The sequence below is a fragment of the Cervus canadensis genome, chromosome 5, assembly GCF_019320065.1.
Source record: "Cervus canadensis isolate Bull #8, Minnesota chromosome 5, ASM1932006v1, whole genome shotgun sequence".
In the NCBI taxonomy this organism is placed as follows: Eukaryota; Metazoa; Chordata; class Mammalia; order Artiodactyla; family Cervidae; genus Cervus; species Cervus canadensis.
Genome location: NC_057390.1, coordinates 25351711 through 25364376, shown reverse-complemented (window position 1 = coordinate 25364376; position 12666 = coordinate 25351711). Strand labels below are relative to the sequence as shown.

The 12666-nt window shown below is 41.5% G+C and overlaps 1 protein-coding gene across 1 annotated transcript in view; it reads left to right on the top strand.

Annotated features, from left to right (window-relative positions):
• The window catches only part of ABCG5 (ATP binding cassette subfamily G member 5), a 28503-nt gene that overhangs the window by 1931 nt on the left and 13906 nt on the right, over positions 1-12666 (top strand). The window contains exons 3-4 of the mRNA XM_043468447.1: positions 7994-8130; positions 8215-8313. Of these exons, the coding sequence (XP_043324382.1) occupies positions 7994-8130; positions 8215-8313 (236 nt within the window). The remainder of the gene's footprint in view (positions 1-7993; positions 8131-8214; positions 8314-12666) is intronic.

Sequence of the window (12666 nt, the reverse complement as noted above, 5' to 3'; positions counted from 1 at the left end):
TCCCAGAAATCTTGATTCCAGCCTGTGAGTCATCCAGCCTGGCATTTTGCATGATATACTCTTGTGTAAGTTAAATAAGCAGGGTAACAATATACTCTCTTCTCAATTTTGAGAAGTTCTTCCATGTAAGGTTCTAACTGTTGCTTCTTGACCTGCATACAGTTTCTCAGGAGGCAGGTAAGGTGGTCTGGTATTCCCATCTCTTTCAGAATTTTCCATAGTTTGTTGTGATTCACATAGTCAAAGGCTTTAGCATAATCAGTGAAGCAGAAGTAGATGTTTTTTGTAATTCCCTTGCTTTTTGTATGATCCAATGAATGTTGGCAATTGGATCTCTAGTTCCTCTGATTTTTCTAAACCCAGCTTGTACATCTGGAAGTTCTTGGTTCACGTACTGCTAAAGCCTAGTTTGTCGGCTCTTGAGCATTACCTTGCTAGAATGTGAAATGACTGCAATTGTACAGTAGTTTGAACATTCTTTGGCATTGCCTTTCTTTGGGATTAGAATGAAAACTGACCTTTTCTAGTCCTATGGCCAGTGCTGAATTTTCCAAATTTGTTGTGCAGCACTTTAACAGCATCATCTTTTAGAATTTGAAATAACTCAGCTGGAATTCCATCACCTCCACTAGCTTTGTTTGTAGTATTGCTTCCTAAGGCCCATTTGACTTCACATTTAAGGATGTTTGGCTCTAGGTAAGTGACCACGCCATAGTGGTTATCTGTGTCATATAGACTTTTTTATAGTTCTTCTGTGTATTCTTGCCACCCCTTCTTAATCTCTTCTGCTTTTGTTAGGTCCTTGCCATTTCTGTCCTTTATCGTGCCCATCTTTGCTTGAAATATTCTCTTGGTATTTCCAGTTTTCTTGAAGAGATCTCTAGTCTTTCGTAGTCTATTGTTTTCCTCTATTTCTATGCATTGTTCACTAAAGAAGGCTTTTTATCTCTCCTTGCTATTCTCTGGAACTCTGCATTCAGTTGGGTATATCTTTCCCTTTCTCCTTTGCCTTTGCCTTCTCTTCTTTTTCAGCTATTTGTAAGGCCTCCTTGGACAACCACTTTGCCTTCTTGCATTTCTTTTTCTTGGGGGTGGTTTTGGTCACCACCTCCTGTACAATGTCATGAATCTCCATCTATAGTTCAACAGGCACTCTGTCTACCAGATCTAATCCCTTGAATCTATTTGTCACCTCCATGGTATGATCATGAGGGATTTGATTTTAGTCATACCTTAATGGACTAGTGTTTTTCCCTATTTTCTTTAATTTAAGCCTGAATTTTGCAATTAGGAACTCATGATCTCAGCCACAATCAGCTCCCAGTCTTGTTTTTGCTGACTGTAAGGAGCTTCTCCATCTTTGGCTACAAACAAAGAATATAGTCAGTCTGATTTAAGTATTGACTATCTGGTGGTGTCCACGTGTAGAGTTGTCTTTTGTGTTGTTGGAAGAGGATGTTTGGTATGTTCATTTCATTCTCTTCGCAAAACTCTGTTAGCCTGTGCCCTGCTCCATTTTGTACTCCAAGGCCAAACTTGCTTCTTACTTCAGGTATCTCCTGACTTCCTATTTTTGCATTCCAATCCTCTATGATGAAAAGGACATCTTTTTTTGGTGTTAGTTCCAGAAGGTCTTATAGGTCTTCAGAAAACCATCTAAAGGTTTAAAGAATCTTTAGAAAGATCCTTGAAAAAAATGACATCCTGCTGAACATGTAAGTTAATTCCTATTTCAGAGAAAATAGTGCTTGGCATATAGGGGTGCTCAGTAAACAATTTTCCTTCCTGGCGACGGGAATAGGAATTGAATAAGCACAAAGATGCTGTTTACCCCCCATATGCACTGGTCTTTTAAAAATTATGATGTATTTTAAACACAGAGATTGGGAAGATCCCCTGGAGAGGGGAAAGGCTACCCACTCCAGTATTTTGGCCTGGAGAATTCTATAGACTATTCCATGGGGTTGCGTAGAGTGACTTTCACTCACTTCACTTAAACACGAAGACAAGATAGAGAGTTAATAATATTCCTGTCTTAATAACTCGCTTTATCAAATCTTAACTTTATACCATATTTACTTCAGATCCTTTTTTGGGGGAAAAAAAAACAAACCCTAAATAATACAGATTCCACTGAGGCTATTTACATGCCTGTTCTCTACCTTGTTCTTCCCCTCTTCTTTCCCTGCATCAGCCAATCATTGCTGGGGAGGGTGGAGCCCTTTGGGGCTGGGGCAGTGCTCTGTGAGGGTCACAGCTGAGGATGCACAGCTGTGGGGGAAGGGGTGTGTTGGCCCTGAAGAGGGCATCCATGTGGCACATCACAGGGTCCACTGCACTAGGTTATCCTGCACATTTTAAGGTTGAAAGATTCTGACAAATTTGCTTCCCAGGAGCCTGTTTTGATTGGGTTCTTGCTTGCAAACTGTTGACACTTTCAGCTACTCTGCACTTGCATTGCTTTTTTTGATAGAGGTGGGCAGTGTAATTCTGTGATAAAAGTTAAGCGTGGTCAGCCTTTTTCAACTCAGGGAGTTACATCCATAGCCACTCTCCTGCCACAGTCAGGGGGTGGGGAGAACAACTGGATGGTTAAGAGTAGTGCTGTTAAGATGAAGTGAAAAGGAATTCACTGGTGAGAAGGGTTACACTTTGCTGAGACTTCCTTTCATTTTGTTTTCTCTTTTCTTGGCCCATGCCACATGGCTCATGGGATCTTAGTTCCCCAATGAGGGACTGAACCCATGCCCTCAGCAGTGAAAAACGCAGAGTCCTAACTACTGAACCACTAGGAAAGTCCCTCCTTTCATTTTTCTTTTTTCAATTTTTAACCATTTCTAACTGTATGCATGTACCATAACACCCAGGGTCATCCTCATTTTTATTTTGCTAATTATACTTCTTTAAAGAGAAAAGCTGAGTTATTCCTATAATATTGTGTCACTTGCTTCCTTCTCTGTGTAGGATAAAAGGGGTGGCATGTAGCACAACAAGGAATTGAACCCACTTCTTGGAAGTGTGTCCCACAGGCCAGTATCACGCTTCATACACATCTCAGCAGAACAGGGTGGGGCCCCCTCTTCTAGGGTCCCATGGGCTGGTTTCTGATAATTCCTTGCCATGGTTTTATGACTGTCTATCCTTTTATACTGAACATGAATTCTTGGTAGACTTCAGGTTCCATGAGGATGGGAGCTTGGTCTTTTCTTCCCCTGATGGATCCTCAATACCTAGGACAGGGCTTGCCACATAATAGGTGCTTAATAAGTATTTGCTGAATAAATGATTAAACAAATGAATTAATTCTATGAATTGCTTTTAGTGTTTCATAACATGATTTCATTGGTGTCTTATCTAAGGCAGTGTTTTTATCAAATCTTTACTAGTGAAGCAGAAGATGACTTAGGTGTTCATAGTCTCACTAGAGAATGGTCTAATGCAAGCCTGCCTATAGTCAGCCACTCTCTGGGGGAAGGTAATTTTATTCAACTCATTATTATCTATCATGTAATTCTTAGACTCTAGGCTGCATGTTCCTTTGCAGAAGACTAGTTTCAGATGATTTTTGTCCTTCTAGAAGAGATAATCCTGAAGGTCATGGTTTTATTGCCCTGTAGGGCACTAACCTTTTTTTTTTTCCCTTTTCCTTATTGTGGTAAAATATGCATAATATAAACTTTGCCATTTTAACCATTTTATTTTTCAATTTTTTATTGAAGTACAGTTGACAATGTTGTGTTAGTTTCAATTGTGAAGCAAGGAGATTCAATTATATAAATGTTCTTTTTCAGATTCTTTTTCATTGTAGGCTATTATAAGATACTGAGTATAGTTTCTTGTGCCATACAGTACGTTCTTATTATTTTTATATTTTATATAAGTAGAGTATACGTTTAATCCCAGATCCTAAATGTATCCCTTTCTTGCCCCTATTTCCCCTTTGGTAACCATAAATTTAATTTTCTATGTCTGTCAGTCTGTTATCTATTTTGTAAATAAGTTCATTTGTGTCATTTTTCAAGATTCCACACATTAGTGGTATCACATGATATTTGTCTTTCTCTGTCTGACTTAATTCTGTATTTAATTCTGGTTTAATTAGTATGATGATCTCTCAGTCCCTGTTGCTGCAGATGGCATTATTTCATTCTTTTTTTATGGCTGAGTAATATTCCTGTGTGTGTGTATACATAGATATATATAAACATATATCAATATCTATACATACCTCATTTTATCCATTCATCTGTCTGTGGACACATAGGTTGCTTCCATGTCTTTGTTATTATAAATAGTGCCACTATGAACATTGGGATGTGTATATCTTACTGAACTAGAGTTTTCATCTTTTCTGGACAAATGCCCAGAAGTGGGATTGCTGGATTATGTGATAGCTGTCATTAGTTTTTTTTTTTTTTTGTCATTAGTTTTTAAATGAGCTCCCATAACTGTTTTCTAATGTAGCTGTAGCAATTTGCATTCCCACTAACATTGTAGGATAGTTCCCTTTTTGCCACACCCCCTTGATCATCATTTATTACATAGAATTTTTCATGATGGCCATTCTGACTGGTGTGAGGTGATACCTTATTGTAGCTTTGAGTTGCATTTCTTTAAAAATTAGTTATGTTGAGCACCTTTTCATGTGCCTGTTGGCCATCTGTGTGTTTTCTTTGGAGAAATGTTTATTTAGGTCTTCCACCCATTTTTTAATTTTTTTTTTTATTTTATTGAGCTGTATGAGCAGTTTGTGTATCTTGGAAATTAAGCCCTGGTTGGTAACATGTTTGCAAATATTTTCTCCTAGTCAATAGATTGTCTTTTCATTTTGTTTATGGTTTCCTTTGCCATGAAAAAGCTTATAAGTTTGATTAGGTTTATTTGCTTATTTTTGCTTGTCTTTTGCCTTGGGAAACTGGCCTAAGAAAACATTGTTATAATCTATGTTAGGGAATGTTTTGCCTATATTCTCTTCTAGGAATTTTATGGTGTCATGTCTCATATATAAGTTGTTAAGCCATTTTGAGTATATTTTTGTGTACCATGTTAACCATTTTTAAGTATACAGTTCAGTGGTATTAAATGCATTCACATAGTTGTGCAAACATCACTGACATCCATCCCCACAACTTTTCATCTTGTAAAATGGAAGCTATATTCCCATTAAAGAATAACTCCCTTTCTGCCCTTCTCTCAGTCCTGGCAACCATCACTACCCTTTCTGTCCTTATGAAAGTGTAGTTATGTTCCATACTACTCTGAGTACCTCAAATATGTGGAATCACAATATTTATCTTTTTGTGGCTAGCTTATTTCAGTTACCATAGTGTGTTCAGTGTTCATCCATGTTGCAGCATATTGCAGAATCTCCTTAATTTTTAAGGTTGAATAATATTCCATTGTATGTACAGACCATAGTTTGCTTATCCATTCATCCATTAATGGACACTTCCCTTCCACATTTTAGTTATCATGAATAATGCTGCTGTGAAAAAGGGTGTACAAATATTTCTTCAAGACTCTGTTTTTCTGTTCTTTAGGGTATATACCCAGAGTGGAATTGCTAGATCATATTCTATTTTCAGTTTTTATAGAAACCACTATACTGTTTTCCACAGTGGTTGTACCATCTTATATTCCCAGCGACAGTGCACAAGGGTTCCAGTTTTTCCACATCTTAGCCAACACTTGTTATTTTCTGTTTGTTTGTTTTTTTTATAGTAGCTATTAGGTGTGAGGGGATATCTCATACTAGTGTTGATTTCTGTTTCCCTAAATCTTTTACCCAATCTTGAATCAGGTGATTTGTTTGTTTGTTGTTGTTGTTGAATTTTAGAAGTTCTCTCTGTATATTATGGATATTAATCCCTTATATAAGATTTGCAAATATTTTTCTGTCATTCTGTGAACTACCTTTGTACACTATGAATAATGTCTTTGTTGAAAAACATAGGTTTAAAATCTTCATGAAGTCCAGTTTGTCTATTCTTTCTTTTGTTACCTGTATTCTTGGTGTCACATCCTAAGGCATTAACCATATAACTTTGCAATTTACTCCAATCTTCTTTTCTTCACTGATTATGCATACTAGTTTCTCATACCCTTTTTTGCTTGAGCTTTGTTTTGCTTGAGCTTTGGGGGTACCTCCTGGTACCCCCAGAAATGAGTTAATAAATATTTAACACATATTTAAACAAAAGACAGTATTAGTTACCTATTTTTATGTTTAAAAAATACCCGAACTAAGTGACTTTAAAGTAATAAAAATCAGGTATTACCTCTCAGTGTTTCTACGAGTCAGAAATTTGGTATGCCTCGGCTGGATAGTTCTGTCTCTCATGAGGTTGTAGTGAGATGTCAGCTGGGGCTGCAGTCAGCTGAAGGCTTGACTGGAGCTGGAGAAGCTCCACCTAAAGCAGTTCCCTCACACGCTGAGTACTAGTAGTTGCTCACTACTGCTCACTGAGGATTGTGACATGAGAGGAACCCCGAGGGTCACCATAGGAGGTGGAGAAGGAGCAGCCAGACTGACAGGATTAAACCAAGAGGATGAGGTGACACTCGAGCCGAGAGAGACATTTACAGAAAAGGGCAAGCCACAGTATCAGACGCTGCTGAGAGGTCAGACAGCACACAGAGAAACTAGCCCCAAGGGAGGCTAGTTCTGAGGTAGTGATGGAACTGGAAGCCCGGCTATATGCTGTTGGAGGGTCTGTTAGAGTTGAGAAGGGATGCTAGAAATGTAAGGCTAGGGAAGTTCCTAGTTAGAAGAACCACAGACAAAGCTTAATATTGTGGCTGAGAAACTTCAGGGCACATTCTGAAAGACAACCCCAGTGAAGTCACATTTTGTTTCTTTTCAATCACTCTGCTCCCTTCCTCACACTGACCTCTCCATGAGCCCACTGAGGCTGATTCTGAGCTTTGTCAGTCGTGGGTCAGATAAGAAAACCACTGTTCCATGAGCTTGGCTTTTCATCTTTGCACCTCTCAGAGCAATCAGCAGTTTCTTTAAAATATTTGAACAAAAGATCCTTTCTTTTGTTTTGCACAAGTCATCACATCCTCAGTAGAATTCTCTTGCCATCTTCTCAGAGAGCCCAGAGCCTCCAGATAATTTCCTTTCTTACTCATTCTAACTTCTTAACAGCCTTACTCAGGAAAGGCCTGGTGACTTCCGTTCCAGGGCCCATGTATTAACTGGGCCCACGTAAACTTGTGTCCAACAAGAACAGGAAGGGCCAGCTGGTGTCTTACCCTAAGAGATCACTCTAACCCCAGACAAAGCCAACCAGGAGAAACCTCACCTTCCAGTCACTCCAGTACAGGGAATTTAGTTCATCCCATCTCATGGGAAAGTTCTTAGCAACAACCTGCTAGGTTATGCTCAAGACTCTCAGTGTAGGCTGAGGCCAACTTGGTTTTTACTGAAGGACTTACTAAGCTAGTGCTTCTCACACTCGAATATGCATGAGAACTACCCAGGCCTCTTGTAAAAATGCAGAATCTGAGTTAGGAGTTGGAGCCTGAGATTCTGCATTTCTGACAAGCTCTCAGACGGTGCTGATGCTGCTGGTACTCAACCACACCAGCGAGGCTCTGGGCCATGTCCACTACATCCAGGAACCAGCAGAAGATCCCAGGGGGTCACAAACAAAAAGAACTTCAAATGCCCTAGAGTCCAAATGTTTCCAAGAGCCATGGTTTTCATTTGAGTCTGATCCTGTGTTTTCTTTTTCAGCCTCAAGCAGCTTTAAGAGAGAATAAATAGGCAGACAGAGCTCCTCCAGCTCAGACCTGGAGGAGAGAAACAGCTCATCCTCTCTCACTGAAAGGGGACAAGCTGGAAGGACTCATTCCAGCCATGAGCCTGGCCCACGAAGCCAAAGGGAGAACAAGTCAGGGCTGGACAGCGGGTTCACCGAGGGTCTTGGGAAGTCCTGTGAGGCCTCGTGCATGGCCTCCTCCAGGCCCTTCTCCTGTCGCCCCCCAGGCTCAGGGAAGACCACGCTGCTGGACGCCATGTCCGGGAGGCTGCGGCGCACGGGGACCCTGCTTGGGGAGGTGTTCGTGAACGGCCAGGAGCTGCGCAGGGAGCAGTTCCAGGACTGCTTCTCCTACGTCCTGCAGGTGCCCGCGTCCTGGCCCGCCCGCAGGAGTTGGGAGGTGGGGTGGGGGGCACCTCAGAAGATGCTGACAGGTCCCTCCCCGCAGAGCGACACTCTGCTGAGCAACCTCACTGTCCGCGAGACGCTGAACTACACGGCGCTGCTGGCCATCCGCCGCGGTTCCCAGGGCTTCTTCCAGAAGAAGGTGGGTAGCGCCCTGGGGCCACCAGGGCATCACCTCACTGTGGCCTCATTACCCCTCGTCCCTTCATTTGCCCATTCCTCCCCATCAGTTTTCACTGTCTAAGAGTCTAGAGCTGTTCTGTCCACTGTGGCTTTGGGGCACTTGAAATGTGGCTTCAAATGTGGCACTGGAAATGTGGCTTTAGTCATGTGGCTTTGGAGCACTTGAAACATGACTAGACCTAATTGAGATGTGCTATGAGTGTAAAATACACACCAGATTTTAGAAAATTAGTCTGGAATCACAGAGCTTAAAATATCTCATTAGTAATTTTTAAAATATCAATTGTCGGTCACAATGGTAATGTTTTGGTTGTATAGGGTTAAAGAAATTATACCACTAAAATTAATTTCTCATTTCTTTTCACTCTCTAAATATGGCCACTAAAATGTTTAAATTCTAAATGTGGCTTGCATTATATTTTTATTGGATGGTGCTGTCCTGGGAGCTCTCTATTTGAACGGATATGGTTGTTTTCCTCATTCACTGCCCTGCAGTCCTGTTGAGATTTTTCTCAACTTTATTTGAGACGTCTTGAATGTGCCTCATCCAAACTGGATTCAGTTGGTGAATTGTCAGCTCTTCCTAGGTTCTAATGTTTCCTTAAGTGGACCCAGTTTAGAAGTAGTTGTGGGTAAACTCATAGGGATCTCACCTAAAAATATTGTTTCATTTCTGTCTGGAATGGAAACACACAGGGAACCAAAAACAGGTCAAGATGCCACCTGCAGAGCAGGCACAGTTCCCTGGGAAGGAGGTTTCTGCCCATGATATCTGCCTCAGAGACTTCACCCTGCGGCTCAACAAGGTTCCTCCTGGGCACACACATTACATCTGCACTTCAGTTGCCAAAGCTGGTCTGTCTTCAATGCCACTGAGGCTCTGAGGGAATCCTGCATCTCAGCTGAAGGGGCAGCAGTCACTCCATTTTTATCAGGCCCCTTTGAACCTGTCATCAGGGAATTACTCCTCTTGACCCACATGCTGGGCTCTCAAACAGGGCTTGGTGAGTGGAGCTAGGTCTGAATGGTGTCTGGAGTACCGGCAGGCTTGCTGTTGTAATGCTGGGTCAGAAAAGGGCATTCTTCTGTTTCAGAGTCCTAGACTCGCTGCTCTGGATGTCCTGGTGTATAGCTTTCACTCTAGAGGAGCCTTCAAGAAGAGCCATCAGCCCCACAGAGGGAGGGCTAGCCCTGTTCCTCCCTGGAGGTTACATTAGAGTGCTCAAAAAGCATTGTAAGGTTCCTGCTATTCTCCCAGCTTATACTCTGTACTCTCATCCCGGCTGACATCCATCAGACCTTGTTCACACACAGTATCTGATTTCATTCTGGCATAAGCTCTATGAAGGAGGCATTACCTCTGTCTTTAAGCTCAAGAAATTGATACCCAAGGAGACCGAGATCCAGCACCTCAGACCGGCAGAACTGGGACACAAACCAGGTTCTCTGGCTCCATCATGCCTCCCTGGGCCCCATTGTGGTCTGAAAAGATGGAGGTTAGAGTTCATTCCATGGGAAGGCACAGGCATGTTCCCATGACTTAGCTCCCCTGACAGTGACAGATGAGCCCTCTGCAGGCTTGACTCTCTCTACTTTAGTATTTTTTCCTCTAAAACTGGTAGGAGAAGATATCATTGGTATTTGAGTTGAAGAAAGAAAGTCATAAGCAGATTCTTTTGAGATGGTGATCCATTTATATCACATACCCCAGGGAGAGAATCTGAAAAAGCCACTGAACTTTACCTCCTGAAAATGCATACATTTGCACAAATACTCAGAAAATTCAAGAGTATCTGAAATTGGTCAATGGCAAATTCACTTCCTGTGAGTGGTCCCTCTTCCTGGCACTTGCAGCCCCTAAGTGTCTTTCAAACTTTCCTATCATAACATTCTCCCTGCTTGAGGGTACTTTCTGAGCAGATACAGTCTACAGGATGTAAAATCCTGACAAGGTAGTTTAGGGAGAAGGAAATATCTATGATAAACAGAGCAGTCAGTCAGTTCAGTCACTCAGTCATGTCCAGCTCTCTGCGACCCCATGGATTGCAACATGCCAGGCTTCCCTGTCCATCACCAACTCCCAGAGCTTGCTCATACTCATGTCCATCGAGTTGGTGATGCCACTCAACCGTCTCATCCTCTCTCGTCCTCTTCTCCTCCTGCCTTCAACCTTTCCCAGCATCAGGGTCTTTCCAAATGAGTCAGTTCTTCGCATCAGGTGGCCAAAGTATTGCAGTTTCAGCTTCAGCATCAGTCCTTCCAGTGAATATTCAGGACTGATTTCCATTAGGATTGACTGGTTTGATCTCCTTGCAGTCCAAGGGACTCTCAAGAGTCTTCTCCAACACCACAGTTCAAAAGATCAATTCTTCGGTGCTCAGCTTTCTTAATAGTCCAACTCTCACATCCATACGTGACTACTGGAAAAACCATAGCTTTGACTAGACAGAGCAGAAAGTGCAACAGATCTGCTTCTGTCCTCTGCAAATCCAAACTTAAAGCCATGATTGATGTGGGCAGACTGTGCCCGCCCTTATACTTCTTGGACCACTTGAGAACCCACATGGTTTGCTCTCAGTCCCAGCTCTGCCATTTGTTAATGCTGTGACCTTTAGCAGTCTATGGACCTTTCTTCCCTGTAATAGAGTAATGATGCATCTTTCCTGGAGCTGATATGAAGAATAAATCAGTTTATGTGAAATCACATAGCATGGAGCGGATTGATGATCCCAATGATCCTCGTGGTCCCTTCCAAGACGCTGAGAATTATTCTGTTCTCAGTGCAGTTTGCAAAACGGGAGAGGCTTCTAGCCAGAGACATATGAAACAGATTTAGTAAATGTCTCCTCTCCCCATCCCTTCCGAGCCAGGAGGGGCAAGCTTTACTCCTTTCTTGCTGTTGCAGAGCAGATGAAAGTGATGCTCAGAAATCTGCCCTGGCTGGTGCACGTGTAAACCCTGCCATGTCAAGTGAAACTCAGTTCCAGAATCCTTCCACTCTGATGGCAAGAAAACACCCTTCTTTTTTCCAGTACAAATCATACCAGCTTACATACGCATTTTTAACCACCTCATTATTCCTTTGTATCTGTTTCAGATGTGTCTTTTCTTTTGGTGAAAGCTTCCTGTATTGCTCCAACTCCCTATTTCCTCTGGAACTTTGTTCCATAAGTTATTCCCTCCTTACTCCAATTTAGTTCTTTGTTGTTGTTATTTTTTAATGTGGTATTTTGTTTCTTTTTTCATTGTAAAAGAAACACAATCTCATTAGAGATGTATGGGAACAAAACTCATTGCCATATATACAAGTATTCTCAGTCTCTTTCTATCTGCTTTCCCCAGGGTCTAATGCAGAGAAGGGTACTCAATCAGGGGAGAGACAGAAATAGATTTTTGAAGGGTCTCTGGAGAGGGGATAAGCTGAGGAAGAAAAGAGGGAGAGGGAGGGAAAAGGCCAACCTTCTTGATCTGAGAGTCAGTAAAGAATTTTTTTTAGTGATTATTGTTTTGGGGAGTTGAGTGAGGAGAGGGTTTCAGGGAGCTGTAGGGTGTAAGATAAGCAGGGTGACAAGAATTGGGAAAAAGGAACTTTTTAAAGTGTGGCTGGAGATTATAAACTATGTCCCTTTTAAAGTCCTTAAAGAGATTCAAATAAAGATTGGTCTTGTTTTTAATTATTTTTGATAGCTGGAGTATATTTGATCCAAAACCACAGTGAGATTGGATCACATGGGACTCAAGGACTTATTTGGGTTACAGAGGAAAAGTGAGGTTTAGTTCAAACGAAATTGAATCTTTTCTTAAACATATGAAACATTTATTATAATAAAGTTTCAAAAACCAAAGATTAAAAAATTAAGCTATTTCATAACTACATCTTTGGGGGTTTTCTTATGGGCTGGACTAACTATAGCATCTGAAAACAGGAGTTCAACAAAATCTCCATTGTTTCCTGCTGAATTTCCCTGAAACTAGTAGAAGCAGTTTTTGTTGTTCTAAGGTCTTTCGGGGAAAACAAATTCATATTATTTATTTTAATCCGATTTGTTGTTGTTTAGTTGGTAAGTCATGTCCGACTCTTTGAGACCCCATGGACTGTGGGTTACCAGGCTTCTCTGTCCATGGGATTTCCCAGGCAAGAATACTGGAGTGGATTGCCATTTCCTTCTCCAGGGGATCTTCCCAACTAGGGATTGAACCCACATCTCTTGCTTGGCAGCTGAATTCTTTACCAGTGAGCCACCAGGGAAACCCATTGTGATTTAAACCAAATTGGATTCTTCTGTATTAAGGGTGCTTTTCCTAGGATGTG